Raw genomic sequence first — 18372 nt, 5'->3', positions numbered from 1 at the left:
TATAAGGAGTGTCAGCCCTTAGCTGTATTTCTTTGACCGCCATAGAAGCCTTAGAGGTAGAGACACTTTTGTCAATAAGCTATAGGCTAAAGTTTCCTAGCAGGGAAACTGTCCAGTAGCTGCCAAGTCAGACTTCAGTCACTGACACTTAACATATAAGAATTCTGGTTCTCAACAATACCTGTGAAATGTGTGGGTTATGTCCATCTCCCGTAGGCAGTGAAAAAACGGCTAAGGATCAAGCTTGTCAGACTTGGAGGAGCAAGAGATCTTGGATTTTGTTACCTCTCTCAAAGACGGAAATTCTAGGGTAGCCTAATTCTAAAGAAGCTGCCAAATCTCTATTTATTAGTGGGTTTTACTGCCTTTTTTAAAATCAAGATTGCCGAAACTGTTTTGTTTGTCCTGCTTAGTCACTGAAGAATGCAGCTTCAATTGTTCCTGCCTGAAATAGATCCAATTTTATTTATTGGGGTTTTTTTCTGGGACCTTGGAGGTGCACAACAATAGGACCTGTGACGTTTGTGCAGGCCAGCTGTTATACAGAACAGGTTCAAATTATATCAGCATGCTCAGGACCTTGTCCAGACGGGTTCTGAATACCTCCAGCCAAGGATGGACACTCCAGAGCATTCTTTGGCGGCCTGTTCCAAGGTTTTAATACCCTCATGTGTTTTGTTTGTTTTGTCAGAGGTTTTTCTGCAAAGCAGTTCCTTATAGGGAGTGAATTGCCCATGGTGCAGTGAGTTTCTGTTGCCTCTCAGCCTAATCTCATGCACCTCCAAGGGGAGGCTGGCCCTGTCTGTGCTTCACCAGTCCGTGTGGCCGTCGTGCTCTCCCAGGCCATCTCCTTTTCCCTTTTCTTCTCCAGGCTGCAGAAGCTCTTGCAGCTTCTCTCGGCAGGTCTGTGCTCCAGGCCCCATCCTACCGAGCCTCTCTGCAGGCCTCGCTCCAGAGTGTCACATCTCTGTGGTCCTGTGCCCACCAGTCCAGATCCAGTTTCACCAGCGTGGCCCAGCAAGGAAGAGCCTCTTTCCTGGCCTTGATGGTGGTACCTGCACTAATACAGTCCCTTTTGCAGCTGGCTTTGCTGTGGCTGCCTTACCCCCCACAGCTGCCTTCTGCACTTGTTGTTTGTCCATCGGGGCCCCCAAGTCCTCTCCTGCCAACCTGTTTCCTACCCCACCGATGCCCACCTGTGCCCTGCCCTGCACGGTGTCATTCCATGCCAGGAGCAGAGCTGTTCCTGTGCTGCAGTGCCGTCCTGTTTCTGCAGCCTGTCAGAATCCCTGTGCACAGCCCTGCTGCCCTGGCTGGCTTGAGCTCAGGACCGTGGGAGGCTGAGGACAGCACTCAGCCAGGAGCAATGGAGCCAGAGACAATGGGGAGCCTTCTCTGTGGCTTTCGACACGAGCGGCAGAACCAGACCGGGTTTTTTCTTTAGCGTTCCTTCTGCTGCTGAACTTCTTGCAGAAGGCTTCCTCATTGCTTTCCCCAGGCTGCTGACTGCTGTCATTGCCTTCCAATCTATCCAAAAATAATGTTTGTATCCCAGGATTTGTAGTGTGGCAGCTGTTCCTTGGTTTCTGGTCTCACAAGCCTTGCACATCCGTTTACAGGCAGGTGTAGTGGATTCCTCACATTGTACTGCTCCTACAAGGAAATTGTAAGAGACTCTCCCATCATGCCATTCCTTCCACACTGCCCTCACTTGCAAGTTGGCCATTTTTTTGTCACCATTGATAAAAAAACTTACAGGAATCAAGGATAAAAATGCAAAATTTAGTAATAATTGCTTCTTACTAGTCTTCAAAAGTTTGAAACGTTTGAATTTTCATAATAGATGAACAACTGCAGTCTCAAGAAAGACACTGTCTTACTAATGTTAATAGTAATCTCTTCCAGTCATCCCTGGAATTCTAAGATAAAGTGTAACTATATATATTTCAACACCTTGGCTGATGAGATGCTGCTTCTGCTAGGTCCTCTCTGGAACTTCTTCAATTAGATAAAGGCCAGAATGGAGAATTTATGTACTGAAATACTCTTTCCACATTTATAGTTAGAATTTTTGTAGAAGAGTGTAGACCTGCATGGAGCTGTGAACATTTCAGTTAGGGCAAACCATGGAGGAGAAGTAATTAGGTAGGCTGCACAGATCCTTATCACATAAGCACTATCATGCCTCCAAAAGATTATTTCATTAGTAGGGTGAGAAAGCAAAAGACTGTGAGAGCTGCCAAAACTGGCCTGAGTGAGCCTTTGATCTAGTCCAAAATCGCATCTTTGCTGTGACCATAACACATCCCTAGAGAAGAATACAAACACAGCAAGTACAATTCTTCTCTCAAATGCTCTCTCAGCCTGCGGAGTTAGATGCAGTTTTGTCTTTGGCTGATTTTAAACTGTTTGTGCTTTTTAACATATAATATTTAACATCCAGTTGGGTTATAGGAATGGAGTAGGAAATAACCCTTTCACTTTAATGTGATAAAAGATGTAAAAGTATGGCATAAAAATATTTATTGAAGGTTTCTACTGTTTCTGTAAACTTCCTAGAAATTCTGTTAGATCCTGGGTGTAGTACCCTTTGAGCCAGCTGGAAAGGTTGTATCGCTTGTGTTGTATAGGCTGTATCTTAAGGACTCTGTAGGCCTCTCCCTGCTTCACCATGTGCCCCAGGGGTTCACGAACTGACTCTGATGGCACGTGGCATTAAAGGTCTGAAATGACTTTTTTGGTCCAGAATTTTTAATTGACTGCAGCACACCATGATTAATTCCCTCAGGCAAGGAACTGAGGAATATTTTTTTCATCTGTGCAGAACAGGAAACAAACATTGGGGTGTTCTGTTGTGCCCCAAGGTTTGCACTCACTGCCCTTACTCTGCAAGCTGTCTGTCAATTCCTTGATGTTTCCAGGGTAATGCTTGCTCTTGGTGCTCATGTTTCCTTTATTATTCTGCTGATACTAACATTTTGAGAAAGCATATAAGCAGTTAAAAATATAATGGTTTGGCTAAAGCTGAACAGAGTTTTTGCTCTGTGGTTTCTGCTTTTCCAAAGTATCAATCTTGTTGTAAGTAAAGCAGGTATTCTACATCTCAAAACAAACAGAGTAAGTTGAAAGAGACATTTATTTGATAATCTTAGTCAGTCTAAAAATACAGCAGGGAGAAATTTTCTTCTTCAGGCTGGAAAAGAAAATTATTAAGAAAGAGATGACAAAAACCTGTAAAACGTATGGCAAAGATGCCTAGGGAATGCCTGCCCTCTGCTGTTCCAGCAGTGCAGGGAAATGGCATCAAATAAAACTCATGCATGGCAGGTTCCAAATGAACTAAAGGAAGTTCTTCCTCCCACATTGCCTGGTGAGGTTCTGGAACGCTCTGCCTTGAGCTATTTGGGGTACTAAAAGGCAGCAACTTTGAAACCTTGAAACCTGAGATGCAATACTAGGAGAGCCAGCTGCTGGCATGACCTCATACAAAAGTTCTCATGTCCTTGCAGGACATGGGGAACAGGTGCATGCCTGGTGTCTCTCACATAGGTGTTTGTGTCTTACACCAGATGTAAACTATAATTTTAACTGTAACTAATCCTGATTCTAAAGCAAAGCACGAATACCAACTCCCTTTTAATTCCTATGGAAATGTTATAACAATTAAATATTTTTGTTAAATAAGTGAAAGCTAGAGTGAACACTGTAGAAATAGAATGTCTAATAGATCTATTTTAATTAGTACCTTATAGTACCTTTTTTTAATGGTTTTTCTGCATGAGTTATTCCAAATTAAGCATCAACATTTTAATTTGAGAGTATACTTAACTATTTCTAAGCTCAGTTCATTAGGTCTTCCTTCCCACCTACTTCATAGCTGATCCTCTGCTAACTTCCTTGTAAAAGAGAAAATAAAAAGGAGGGATTGTCAATAGAACTAATATAGTTAACTAATGTATTAAAATACCAATGAAAGTTGGCAGGACCATAAGTTGACACCTGATAGCTGGTGATGTTGAAACTTTGATGTGACGGTCACTTCCACCTCAGCCAGAAAGACGTGCTGACAAAGGCAGGCATGCTACATGGCAGTTTTTACTTACAGTGGTTAACACTTGTTTTGGAAACATCAACATGAACAGCCCCCCTCTTTTCATCTAGGGGTGTTCTAAGACTAAAATCTGTCTTTTGGTCTAGATATATGCAGCACTCTTAGTTTCGAACTGGACAAATTCACTGTAGTTTGGATTGCCAAGAGTAGTGGCTCCCTGGCTTCTGCTAGCTAAGCCTCACTTGAAAAAAACAGCTATAATTCAGGCCTTGTGGATTCAGGTGAGCTCTTCCAGAATGCATTGGCCTCAGTTCTGTGCTCCCACTTTTGAGTCTGTGCTTTTGTCCCATGCCACTGAGACTTGCTCTGCTCTCTGGGAGCTGCTGTCGGAGGGAGGGCTCCTCTGGGCACCTCTGTCCAAGGGCTGGGAATGTGTCAGTATTGCTGTTCTGGAACATGGCAGATGTGTGCTTCCAGTGCTTGGATATTCCTTGCTTCCTTCTCAGATCCGGGAGCTGGTTCCTGAGTCCCAGGCCTACATGGATCTCTTGGCCTTTGAGCGCAAACTAGACCAGACCATTATGCGGAAGCGCGTGGATATTCAGGAGGCACTGAAGAGGCCAATGAAGGTATGTTGGGAAAAAATTTTTGATTGTGTCAGGGGAGGAAAACAATTCTTGTAGTAAATGGTGGAAATAGCTTCCCACTAAAAGTCCCATTAGCAGAAATGCTTTGGAATGGGTCAGACAAAGCTCCTAAGCGCAAACAGCTGGGAATCAGCATGCATAGAAAAGTGGTAAGGAAAATTCTGTGGCTATTACTAGCTCTAGCTTCTGAAAGTCTTTAATAAGTGGAATAATAGGCTAGGGATAAATGATAAACACTGGTTTGGGAACTTTGTATTAAAATTATAAAAAAGAGAAAATAAGGGATTAGAGGGGTGTGCTGAAGGTATGTGTTACGTTTCCAATTCAAATTTGGTCAAAAGCACAGCTTGTGGTATAGCAGAACATACAATGGGAAGAATTACTTATAGAAATTATTATTTGTGTAAGAAAATAATGGATGACATTTTCTGCAGTTTTTAATAGATCAAGTCCAGCACTTCTCTCTTCCTAATATCCCCCTGAAATGGTCTAAGTTTTTGGAGTCTATTCATTGGAACCATGGAAGAGTTTAGATAGGAGGAAACTGGAAGTTATTTAGTTCAACTTTCTGCTAAAAACAGGCTTGTCAAGGCCTTGTTGAGTTGAAAATCTGTAAGAGTGGAGGTTTCACAGCCTCATTAGGCAGTCTGTTACCATTTTTGCCTACTTTCATTGTGAAGAATTTATTTTCATGTCTCATTTCAGTTCTTGTGAATGTATTGGGTAGCTCATACTCCATTCCTCTAATTATTCCCATGGAATGAAGGGTTTTGTAGCTGTATGTCTGCTGTGACATAAAGCTATCAATCTTGTCTATACCACAGTGATGGGAGTCAGCCTAACAAAGATCAATTGTCTTTGTCTCTGTACAAGTATCTGATAAAATGTGGAAGGCTTTTATCTCTTGGTGTTTTTCCAGTTGATACATGTGAGACAAACAAACAAAAAAGAAACTATTAAGTTCCACTAACACCTAGATAGATTGGAAACTGAATTGTGGACGGTCTAAATCGTGAGTTCATTCTTAAAAAGTGTTGCACGTAGTAGACTGTACTCTCAAAGGAATCATTTGTCTTACCTTCTTGATATGGGTAGAACACCATTCTTCTAAACTAGCTTGGAATCTGGTCATATCTAAAGGTGATTGAAGACTTTGACTTGAATTCGTAAATCAGAAGGAAGTTATTTATTCTGTGGCAAACTCTTTAAAGAGGGAATTAACCGGAAATAACAGTGTCCTAGCTGTGTAAGGTGTGTAATGGAGATATTCAGTGTCTGGGATAGGGAAGAGTGTAGGAGACACAACATTCTAGGAAACTGTAGACAGAAAATTCTGTTTCCAACTAGGACTCAGCAAACACATTTTCAATATCATTTACTCAGTTAACATCTAGAGAATGATCAAACAGATGCTTTTCAAATTCATGTGTAGGTAGTCCTAGCATATAGGTATCAGACCTGTCAAAATAAGGCTGCACCTAGATAAACTTGGGCTTTTCTTAATGTTAAGTATTTCTATTTTATTATAGTTGCAGAATTGCTGACAGGAATAGAAGTTATCACTGCATTTCCATCTCTTGTTAAAGCTGTTGTCATTTTGAAATATTTGCCTTAAAACAGTGATTCTCAAACTGGGATTGTAATCCTAGAAGAAATATGAATTTGTCTGAGGTGTGTGAAGTTATGTAGGGAACGTGCAGGATTTCTCAGAGTTATCAGCTGTAATTGCAGATACAGTGTTCGTCACAGTGATTGAGCTAGAAACAGTCGTAGGGAACCACAGATTTATGGTCTAGTGTTGCTCAGGCTGGGGGTTTTTTCTATCTGAAGACTAACTATTCGAAATTATAGGGAGAAGTTTTTTGTTTGTGTTGTTTTTGTTTGTTTGATTGTTTTGGTTTTTTGGTTGTGGTTTTTTTGTTGTTGTTGTTGGCCTTTTGATTCTACTTGGATCTCCTGATAGCAGTTGCACTCTTGAACCAGGTGATAACTGTGGGATGGCTCAAGAAGTGAGGAGACCTGGGGTTTGTGCAGCTGTTGAAGGGGGAAATGGCCTTCCCCACCTGTCAGCTCCTTTGACTACTGTCAGCAGCCCCCTTCAGCTGCCAGCTTTTCCAGTTTAGCTCCTGCCTTGGCAGTTTGCTGCTGGTTGGGCACTGCTGTGTGCTCTCGTCTTCTTCAACCAGTCCTGCATTCTTGGATTGCCCCTGCCATGAGAGTCTCAGAATTCCTTATCTGCAGAGCAGCATTAGCAAGAGTCCTTGTACTGACTTCATGGAATACCCACATGAATTCAGAATTCAGAAAGAACTTTCAGGTCGTAGTCAGGCAGACAGGGCTGTTTGGTAGATACAGCAAGCTCCGTGGCCTGAAGGAAACAGAAACTGTATGCTCAACTCCAGACCAGTAGATGTCATTAAAGAATGAATTACTGAAAATCTATGCAGCTCTAAGGCCGTGTTGGACTTTGGGAGTGGAATTTATTTGGGTGAATGTAGACATAGCCATTTTATTCATGTATATGTGAGTTAGTCACTCTTGGATCTCTTCATTGAGAGATGAAATTGGTGTAGGCAGTGGTGTTCAGGGCACAATTCTTCTCATACAGAAGTGGATGTTTAAAAGAATATAGGTAAGTAACGCCCTAAAAAAATTTCTCTCCATTGTGTAAGCCTGACGTAGATCGTTGTGGCCATCAACATAATTTTAAGGCTGAGATGATTTTCATCCCAGAGCTTGAACCAGGGTCTCCCGACTGAAGGACGGATGTGATCCATGTCACCAGCAAGGCTCCTGCTCCAAGTGCTGGCACCACAGACAGTACTTTTATCTCACCCAAACCAGAGACTGTCCTCCAGGGACCGTCACTCTTTTACAGTGAACTGCTGTGAGACGTGCAGTTTACCAGATATGTGTGTAGTTGCAAAACTAAACTATTTGCTAATAGTTCAAAAACTAAATTATTTGCTTCCAGGTTCTCGATTTGTAGGTGAAAAACAAGTAGTAGCATCAGCATACCATTGTTGTGTCTCTTTCCCTGGTTTCATGAATTGAGATTTTTTTTTCCCCCCACTTTCAGGTTTTAAGATGACTGAGGAATTGATATCAGATTGTTGCCAGAAAGCAATTTGGTTTTTTTCTGAAACACTTGTCTTGTGGCGTAATTTTATGTATTCTGCTTTTTGTATTATGAGATAAGGAAAATGTGAACACCTAGTCTCCTTCTTTAATCAGTCAATGTTTTAAATATGTCTTTCAGATTTTTTAATGCTCTCTTTTCTCAGGTAAAAAATTAATTCCTCCCAATCACTGTAGAAAAAGAATTTTTCAGTGCACCTGGCTTCTTCTTATTACCTGTCACTATACAACTCCTCATTCTCTCCTGAAAAAGTACAGTATACAAAAACCAAATAAGCTGCTACAGCTGATTTTGTGTGTACTAATTTCCATCTTATTCCTCAGTAGCATTTGCTTCACCTTTTTGTGACGTTTGTTGTTGTTTAAGCTTAGATAGAACTGTCTACAGATATTTTTCATGTGTCGGTGCAATTTTGAACTCAGTAAATGTTGTCTCGTTCCTTTTATTATTTATGATGCTTGTGTAGTCTGTCAAGTCACTGGTTTTTCTGCTTTGGGTTGGCCATTTTTAAGTTCGTGTCCATTTTTTTTCAGGAGTTACCTAACTAATTTTGTTTCCTCTACAAATGTTGGCATATCTTGCTGCTGCTCTGAGTGAGATGCCTCCGTATTCCAGCTCTGATATGGACTCTTTGTTTAATTTGGGTATTTTATAATGATTAGACAGTGGTCATTGTTTTTTCTGTCTCCTGATTTTTAGCTTCCATGCTACCACTGTTCATTTTGCTTCCTAAAAAGCTTTTTTGTTTTTGTTTGGTTTTTTTTTTTTTTTGCTGTGAGACTAGGAAACAGTTACTCCATATGCAAAGGCAGAAACACAGATTTTAATCTTTTCTGTGGTTTCTGCTAGAGGTTTTTATGCTATGTTGAGGTACACAGAATTTCACCCTTAAGATATACTAAGAGAGTTCTTAACACATTACTGCTTGTAAGATTGGCAGTCAGATTTTCTTGAGTCGGTCAGCAATAGACTATCTGTTAATAACTTTGTTAGTTTGTTTGAAATCCCAAGCACAACTTCCCTGAAAGTGTCCTGGAGGTTTTATGAGCAGCCTGAGAGTTCATTGAAGGAAACTAACTTCAGCAGTTGATGGAGATTTGTCTGGAGGATAGCACACAGGTCACGGGATCATCAGGTACTTCCTGATTTGACTTGTTAGGGATTCAATACTAATGGGAAAAAAAAAAACAAACCCACTGTAAACCAGGGGAAGTTTTCTGAAGGATTTGACAGATCTCCAGCATTTCAGCCATTGACTTGAACTTAAAGCTGTATTGATTTGTGTGAAGATGACATGGGAGAACTTGGAGAGAGAGCAAGCTGTAGGTGTGCTGCTCCACCATTCCTGTCAGCCTCCCATTCAGGTCTGTTGGATTTCACGTGGGCTCTCCCAGCAGTTGTGCTGAGAGCTTTGCAGGAGTTCATTGCTGACATGACCACTCATCTGTTACATATGATTACTTCTTTTCCTTTCCATTTTCTTAAAGAGAAATTGTAAGTGAAATACAATGGGTTTAGGGGAAGACTTTTCATTTTACTATGACCGCTGTTTAAAGTTCCTTTTGCTGAAGCTGAGTCAAAGATCTGTATCTTACTCTCTGAGAACAAGCATTTACTGATTTTTGGACAAGAGATGATTTGATTCACTGTGTTGATCAAGTCTCTGTGAAGTTCCCCCTGCTTAGCTTTGCCTTTTTGGGTGGTAACATTCTGGCGTGTCTGAAGAGATGAAGTGTGATGTTTTCTTTTTGCCCTAGAGCTATAAGTCTTCTCTTTAGTTTTTGCTCCCAGCTACTGAGAGTCCTTTGGTTGCTTGCTCTTCTGTTCTCTGAGAATGTACCATACAGAGAGGAGAACAGATTTTAGGTCTGTGTGCTAAAGCGCATGGCTAAGAAATTTGCAGAATTTATTGAAGGGAAGTGGCTTCTTGCCACTGCTTTATTTAAGCTGCAAAGCAATCAATATGCTCATAAATTTTATCATTTCCTGCCTGGATGAGGTGGAGTTGCTCAACTGGAGATGGAAGAATATGTCATTCTGAGAGCCTTCTGGATATAAACTTGACATTATTGTGGAATACAGGCGTTCTCAGGGCTACTCTCAGGGGTACTGAGAGCAAACCAAATGCAGTGGTTTTTGGTGTATGTCAGCAGCTGAAGAGACTTTATGGCCTGTATTCTAAAACCTCACCCAGCACCATGTTGGTTGGTGTCTTTCTTTCTTGAGCTCAGTTTTGACTAAATCTCATCTCTGAACTGGCATCTTCCAAGACTGGACATCCTTATGATAGCAGTATAGCTGTGCATGCTATAGTTATTACTCACTGGACAGATGCCTTCAGGTAGGATTCAGACTATACTCCTGGATCTCTGCCAAGGGTCTTGCTTCACAGGCTTGATGGTAGCTTGAATCAGCTGCCAGGAGAATAGTCATGGTAGGAGAGAAGGAGCTTGAGGGTCCAAAGCAACTGTTCCTGGCTGTAGAGCCACAATTCGGAAATGTTGCTAGGGATTTCTAAATTTATTTTCTTTAAATTCCACTGCATGAAGTATGCATTACCACTGTTGGTGATAAGGGTATATAGGACCACTTCAGGTGCCACTGTCTAGTTCCTGGACCTGGAAGAGGTGATAGCCTCCCAGAATGTCTGGGAGCAGAACCATTCCCAGGTAGCTCTTACAAGGAGCCAGTGGTGCTGGTGACACTTGATCTCTATTAGGTAAAAGCCTGCTTGTGTATGTAGGTACAGTTCTGCAAGTGATCTAGGTATGAGTAAAATTTAGGAACGGTGCATAAAATGTGCAGAGTAATTTGAAGAATTTTGAGTTTAGAAATGTGAAGTCCTTCACAAGTCCACCACACCAAATAGAGATTTGGAGTCATTAAAATAATTATATTGTGAAAGAGCACTTTGGCAGAAACCCTGTGGGAAAGGATGGAAAAAGCATGGATTCACAAGAATATTTTTCCACTTGTCTGTTCTTACCTGTGTAAACCTGTCATTTTCTGCACTGATGGGACTTCAGAAAATCCTGTCCCCTTGTCAGAGCATACTGTTGATGCTCCGTTTCTTTCGGACCTCTCTTATCACTGTCTTCTCCAGATTTGGCAAAATGTAGTAATTTTCCTGTTCCTCTTCAGCCATATATCTCTGCCTTCCCCATTCCTCTGTGCCAGATTATGCTGTATAATCTGCTGTATGTAACTTTCTTCTCTCCTGTGCGTGTGTGAAAGCTTTACAAGATTGCTCCTTGCTTGCGCTGTTTTGTCAGCATTAATTTGGCAACTGTAGCCTTTTTGACATTGTGTTATACAGAGATATTGAAGATTAGAGTCCCAAAGTAATTCGGTAATAATCCTTTCTGGGATCCATACGTCAGACTTAATAGCTGGGTTTCCACATGGTGCCTGGAAGGAAGGGCGCTGAGAAATGACACAGCCATAAGCCACTACAGTGACTGGGAAACTTCAGGTGGTCTGTAAAAGTCACGGTGTGTAGGCATGATGGTTTCTCTGACAGAATTGAGCACCTGGGTTAGGGATGAAGCAGAGTGCCTTCCTTCAGTCAGGTCTCCCAGGAAGCTGCTCCATGTTTGCTGAGGGTGAAGGCAGCTGGGGTGAGGAGGAGGGTAAGGCAGCCAGTGCGTGTGTGTCAGCGTGTTCAGGTGTGTCTGCAGGAGGATTATTACCAGATGCTGCATGATGGTAGAATGCAGGTGGGCAGAGATGTCCCCAGCAGTAGTTTGCAGCATGAGCTGTGTGACTGCCATTTACAAATCTGAACTAATGCAACTGTGAAAGACGTTTATGTTGCAATAGAGTTGCAGCTGAATTTTAGCAATCTAGCTAGGTTGAAGCCAGAAAGGACATCGTATCATGCTTTTCTCACAATGATTTCTCAACTATCTAATCCAGAAGTACAGGATGTATCATTTCTCAGGCTTGGCAACCTCCTGTTTTCCTTCATTTACAGTGAATTTTAGCATGTTTGTATAGCCAAGAGTTTTTGAAAGGAATTTTCCAATTCAGCTCTTCAATGTATTTTCGTACATGTAACAGAATCTTAAATTCTAATGCAATTGGTGCAACTGTACAAAACATGGAGATTCCCTATTAAATGTGCAATTATCACCTTTCCTGAGGCTTCCTCAGATCTTGAACTTAAACTGGATGTGTACTTTTCCTTTGTGCATAACAGCAAAAGCGGAAACTGAGGCTTTACATCTCCAACACGTTTAATCCTGCAAAATCAGATGCTGATGACTCCGATGGCAGCATTGCTTCGTGGGAGCTGCGCGTGGAGGGGAAGCTCCTGGATGATGTATGACTTATCTCTGCTTCACTGGGGCTGGCAGGAGTCTAAAGATTGTCCTTTGGGGTGGTAGGTTTTACTGGGGGAATCAGCTGAGACAAAACATGTCTAAATGGCAGTGTTGGCTTACCCAAATGAGGGAGAACACTCTAATGGGAATGTTGGAGAGTGCAGCAGAAAATGAGGCAGACATAAGGACAGGTAGGAGGAAGTGGAAAGAAGAGGGCTGAGATTAATCCCTTTAAAGAGATGATGGCAGGGTTCAGGTTACAACAGGTGTGATAATTCAGGCCTACAGTGGGCATTGTATGTTGTGAAGAGCTGGATAACGAGAAGACAGTACTTCATATTCTTAGGGGGTACAACACGATGTATGAACGATTAGAGCAAGGATTTAAGAAACATTTTACCCTTATTAAGTCCTTAGAAACCTCGGTGGCATCCTTGGGGAAGGCTGGAATTTCCCCATAAAGGTGTCATCTATTTGAATGAACTTCACAGGCAGGTATTTATAGGCTAAACAGATGGAACATGCATGCATGGAGAGGGCAGGGCCTTCAATCTGTCTGGAGGTAACTGTACATGAATCAGAGTCTTGCTGGAGGAGGAAGTGGTGACAAAGTGCAACATCTGGGAATTGAGGTTGGACAAATTCGGTTTAGAAATTAGAGCATATATTTCAATAAAGAAAGAAATTCTTTATTGGAACAACATGGCTTTTCAATTACCAGCCTTTTAAAATAAAATATTATCTGCCTTAAATACAAAGAAATAAACTGGAATCCTGTGGCCTGGATTCTGTGGAGAGTTAGATTAATCATAGACCTTCTATTTTTAAGTAGAGATAGTATGAACTATGCAGTAAACAACAAATAGTGGTAATTAAATGAAAATAAAAAAATTAAAAGGAAATAGTTTTTCTTAGTGTATAACCAGTCTGTAAATTTTCTGTAGTCTGATAAACCAGACCAAGAAATTAGCATTCATCAAAAAAACCCAGGCTGTTAAAAAGAAAGGTATACAGAGGACTTAGGATCATAGAATGGTTTGGGTTGGAAGTGATCTTCAAGTCCATCTCATTCCATCCCACTGCCCTGGACAGGGACACCTTCCATTAGCCCATGTTGCTCAAAGCCTCATGCAGCCTGGCCTGGAACACTTTCAGGGATAGGTCTGCCACAGCTTCTGTGGGCATCCTGTGCCAGGGCCTCACCACCCTCTGAGTAAAAAATGTCTTTTGTAAGACCAGTCCAAAGCTACAGTCTTTCATTAAAACCATTGCCCCTTGACCTGTCACTACAGATACAAAAATTCTCCCTCAATGTTTCTTACAAGCCTCCTTTAAATACTCCCTGGAACTTGCATTTCTCTGGGCTAAACAACCCAGGCTCTTTCAGCCTGTCCTCACAGGAGAGGTGCTCCAGTCCTGAGATAATTTTCATTGCCGTTCTCTGGATCTTTCTCATGCCATGTTCACCTTACAAGCAAGTTCTTTTCAATGACATTAAGAGTCAAGGAAACCTTCTCTAAAAGTGTGCACTGTTCCACTACTGTAGAGATTTTTGCATCTTATCCCGTGTTTGTCAGAGGAAGAACTCATTAGATTGATCACACTTGTGGTTTACGTGGGATTTAATGTTCAAGGCAGAGAGACTGAGAAGAAAGTCTAGGACACAAGCTAATAAATGCAGCCTTATACATGTCTGGTTCTTCTGCTTGTACAGCTCAGCAAACAGAAACGGAAGTTTTCATCTTTTTTTAAGAGTTTGGTTATTGAACTGGACAAAGATCTTTATGGACCTGACAATCATCTTGTGGAGGTGAGAAGGCTGTGCACCCTTTGCACACAAACCAGTTACTGGTACACATAAACACCTGGTGCCTGTTGCCTCCCTTGTTTAAGGGACCTTGCATTCATTATTTAATTTAAGGTATTTTCAAAGTTTTCAGAATTCTGTTCTTCTTAAGAAGGTTTGCTAAATGAATCTTCTCTAAAAACATAGACATATTAGTGATACAGTTCACATCTTACAACAGAATGTATGAAAAGATGAAAATATTGTTCACCTTTCTCCTAACAAGTGAAGTATGTTAACAGCAGAGCAGATTCTGCACTAAAGCTGAATTGAAATGCTTGGGGGGTGGAGGTGGGGGGGTGTTGTGGTTCGGTTTTGTTGTTGTCAGGTTTCTTTTTTGGATTGCCAGATCTTCAGGAAGCTTGTACTTGTCTGATTCTGGCATGGTGTCCTGCGCAAGATGTACCTCTATGGACTATGGTGAAAAAAAGACCAATAACTTTGCTTTTCCCTTTGTTAGTGGCACAGAACTCCTACGACCCAGGAAACAGATGGCTTCCAGGTGAAGAGACCTGGGGATGTCAGCGTGCGATGCACATTACTCCTCATGTTGGACTACCAGGTCAGTGCTCTGCTTTTAGCCTGGACCTTACAGCCACTGGGACCTAGTGCAACAGAACAAATTCATCTTGTCACACACCTCCAAACCCGATATACTTGTACTTGCAATGTCACACTGTCCATTGAACTTAGAATGATTATTTAAAATCTAAAGGGAACAAATCAAGTGAGTTTCTAGTATAGTCTAGCAAAATATTGGTCTTGGCATTATGATAATTAGTATTTTTATTGCCCACCTGCAGAAAAAATATGCATTTCCTCTTCTAGCTTCTTAGAGGATGGTCAGGTAAGTTGCACACAAGTTACATGTGTGGTTCTCTAAAAAAAATTCAGAGAAGTAGCTTTTGCTAAGTAGTACCTGAATTAGCTGTGTAGCTGTGCCAGCCTTACCTTGGCACAAACGATGGATACTGCAGTTGTGGAGCTCACTAATCTTACTGACACTACACTTGGAAGAAACGTTGCTGTTTTAAGGAAACTGTTAAGAATGCACTGCTGCAAGTAGATGGGATCCCCCTTTTCAATGGCAGTTCAGGCTCAGATGCATTTTGGTGGTATAACTTTAAGAACTTTTTATCTGCCACCTTCTTTTGCTCCAGGCAAATAACATCTATTCAGGATGTAGACACTCAATTTTATGTTAACAGAGAGAAAATTTTATTAATTTTAGGGAGCATATAGGCTAACTGAAATACCGATATAGGCAGCGAGAATTTTTACTGTTAAGACAATATAATGTGTTTTTTATGCTCACCATTATTATAAATTTATGCTTTAAAATAGATGTTATGTTTTCCTTAGGTCTTGGTCTATTATAAAGCTAGCTTTGGGTGACCTGCCACCCATCAGAGTAATCCTTGCTTAATAATGTGGTGAATACTACACCTGAGTATGAGTACACACTTGAAGAAGCATCAAATTCCAAATTATCCAAGGAATTTATGTTACAAGAGATGGAGAACGGGAAAGTTGAATTGTATCACTGAGATCAGGGAGAGAAATAAAATCCATTGACTGGTTGTGATTGGGTAAATGTTTTGGTGTGCACCAGAATGGTGAGAACATGCCTGAACAAACAGAATTCCAAGACAGTGTGTTGATGTGAGACAGCAGTTATTAGCAGCTGTGGAAGTGTCATCCTGCCTTCCTTCTCCCTCTGTGGTTAACTTCCAGTAGTTCAGAGGAAGGGCTGTTCTTTTTCTTCTCCCATTCTCAAAAGCCAAATTTTGCATCACTGTTGAAAGGGAAAATTTTTCCTGAGTCTTTGTGCAGGTTTTTATTATTTAAAGCATGTGCTACATGTAGTCCGTGTGGAGGTACAATGTTCCTCTTCCAGAACACCGATGGTGGGCTACAAAAATACAAACATGTATTTGTAGTCTCTGCCACTGACTGGGATGCTTCTCCTGAGGAACAGAGTCCTCCAAGAATGAAAACTGAAACTTCATACTTGTGTACGTGTCCGCTTTCCTCTGTATTGCCACCTGCTGGGCTTTCTGTTGCAGCCTCCCCAGTTTAAGCTGGACCCGCGGCTGGCCCGTCTGCTGGGGATCCACACGCAGACGCGCTCGGCCATCATCCAGGCACTCTGGCAGTACATCAAAACAAACAAGCTGCAAGACTCCCACGATAAGGAATACATTAACTGTGACAAGTACTTCCAGCAGGTAACTCTTTTTCGGACACAGCAGCTCTTTAGAAGCAAACTGTAACATCCAGCCACAAATTTGGGATGATGAATGCAGATGACTGCTTTTTATTTTCCCCTAGTGATTTGTGATATCCTCAGTACCAAATGGCTTTCAGTAGCCACTACAACTAATATCATTAATAGTCTCGCCAGTGTTGTCAAAACCCCCTAGTACTCTCAGGTTGAGAGATGGAGGCCAAAGGAATTGGGTTAGTAATGCCTTCCAGTCTGATAATATTTCTGTAGATTCTATAGTTTTAGCCACATAACTCCTGGAAGGAAAAGTGTGCGTATCACTTGGGGGAGCAGTACATAATGCACCAGTGCCTCTGCCATTCCCCTTGCCATACTGGTCTTCTCAGTTGGTATGCCAGCTTTTCTGAATCCTGCACTGCTGCATTGTGGTTATGTCTGAAGGCACAAGACAGTACAGACTAAAAAATTATCACTGAATGACTTACCTGACCCACCAGGATCACTGTAGCCAGAGAGGCTTTCAGAGCCTAACTTAGTTTAGACCACTAACTCCAGTTAGGCAGGAATGTGAAAAGCTTTAGGAAAATTCCACCCACCTTTAGTTTCAAGCCTCCTATCTTCCTCTCACTAATGTGTGTCCTTGATCCCTTTTCCCTTCTTAAAGCTCTTGTCACTCGGGCATGCATCCGTGCCGGGAGTTTGACATTGAAAGGTGACAGCAGATGGGATGGAGCTTGGTGTGGAGAGATTTTGGGTGGGAATTCCACAGTCATCACTATCAAGTGTCAGAATTCAGAACTCAAATAAGGAGTGAGCTGCAGACTCAGTAGGTTTTGTTACTTCCTTGTTCTTCAGAAACTAGCTGGCTGAATTCCTGGATGCAGGCAAGTCCAACATGGATTTTTGAGCTGATGAAGACGGATCCTTTTCTGTTTTAAAAACATTGTTTACATCAGCAGGGAGATTGTAACACACAGACTGTGTTACAAGCAAAATCGAGAAAAAAGGTTCAAAGGTATTTCAAAAGCAATAGAACCTTGCAAGTGGTTCCTAGAGCTGGCTCCCAGGTATTTCTGCTGCCAAATTCACTCACTTGAGAAAACTGAATTTCAAAAGATACCCTGTCTGAGGACCCAGAGCATCTGACTTTGTATGTCTGTTCTACAACCTGAGAGTCCTTTCTTTTCAACCCTGCCTGCATCCTTTGTCTCTGGAGCTGCAAAGGTTGTTTCTCTTTATAGATACACTACTCATAGTATTGTATCTCTTCTGTCAGGTGAAAACAGTTTGCCTAAGAGGTATTTGCATAGGCCTGAACATTTTACAAATTGCCTCCACATAAGGGAAAATTTTAAGGCAAATATTAATATATAGCAAGTTCAGGTTTGGAATTTTTTAAGGTCAGCTTAAATGGAATATCTTTAGAGAAAAGTCTGTTTGCCTGTTCAGAGCATTAAAAATCTCAGTAGGAAACAAAGGCTGTAATAATTATATTTCTGAAAACTCCAGGTGTAAAGACAGTTTCTATATTCATGGCAAGGCACTGCAATTGCTCACAGAAAATTTCCAAACTCTACAGCTTGTAACTCTTTCCAGAAGATTTTTTTTTTCCACCTGAAATCAGTAGAAATGCATTGTGTGATTTTTGGGTTTGTCCTGTGCAGAGCCAGGAGTTGAACTCAATGACCCGTGTGAGTCCTTTCCCACTCAGCATGTTCTGTGAGTCTGTGATTCCGTTTAGATTCTGGACCATAGTAAAGAGAAGGTAACCATGAATCATTGTTTGGAAAGGGGTGAATCCCTCCCAAGAGGCTGTTCAGGCTTTGGTTAAAAATAAATAATATCACATTGACTTTATTTTTCTGTAATCCTAAAAAACCCACAAATTACAAATGGCTTTAAAATCCAGAAATGTTTTCTTGTATTTTGTTTAGCACAAAATATTGCAGGAAACATTCCTTGGGGGAAAAGAGGCAAACTGTTTTTATGTTTTCTCTGGTAAAAAAATACCATAATTTTCTTTACAATATGCTGCTGTAATCCCTCAGTAAGAGTATTTGCTTCTCTCCCATCATTGATACAGTTGATCCTGATGTCCCAGTTAAGTGTCCTGTTCCCTCCAGCAGCTAAACCAAAAGTG

At 41.3% G+C, this 18372-nt stretch overlaps 1 protein-coding gene across 6 annotated transcripts in view; it reads left to right on the top strand.

The window, feature by feature from the left end:
* The window catches only part of SMARCD3 (SWI/SNF related BAF chromatin remodeling complex subunit D3), a 75831-nt gene that overhangs the window by 44557 nt on the left and 12902 nt on the right, over window positions 1-18372 (top strand). For all 6 annotated transcript variants that reach the window (XM_088171448.1, XM_088171519.1, XM_014890428.2 and 3 more), the window contains 5 exons: window positions 4558-4680; window positions 12036-12158; window positions 13874-13969; window positions 14466-14567; window positions 16072-16233. In XM_088171448.1, coding sequence (XP_088027574.1) covers window positions 4558-4680; window positions 12036-12158; window positions 13874-13969; window positions 14466-14567; window positions 16072-16233 — 606 coding nt within the window. The remainder of the gene's footprint in view (window positions 1-4557; window positions 4681-12035; window positions 12159-13873; window positions 13970-14465; window positions 14568-16071; window positions 16234-18372) is intronic.

This window comes from Sturnus vulgaris, chromosome 1 (assembly GCF_052056855.1).
Source record: "Sturnus vulgaris isolate bStuVul1 chromosome 1, bStuVul1.hap1, whole genome shotgun sequence".
NCBI lineage: Eukaryota > Metazoa > Chordata > Aves > Passeriformes > Sturnidae > Sturnus > Sturnus vulgaris.
Note: the sequence above shows the minus strand (reverse complement) of the source record. Positions and strands in the feature narration are given on the sequence as shown.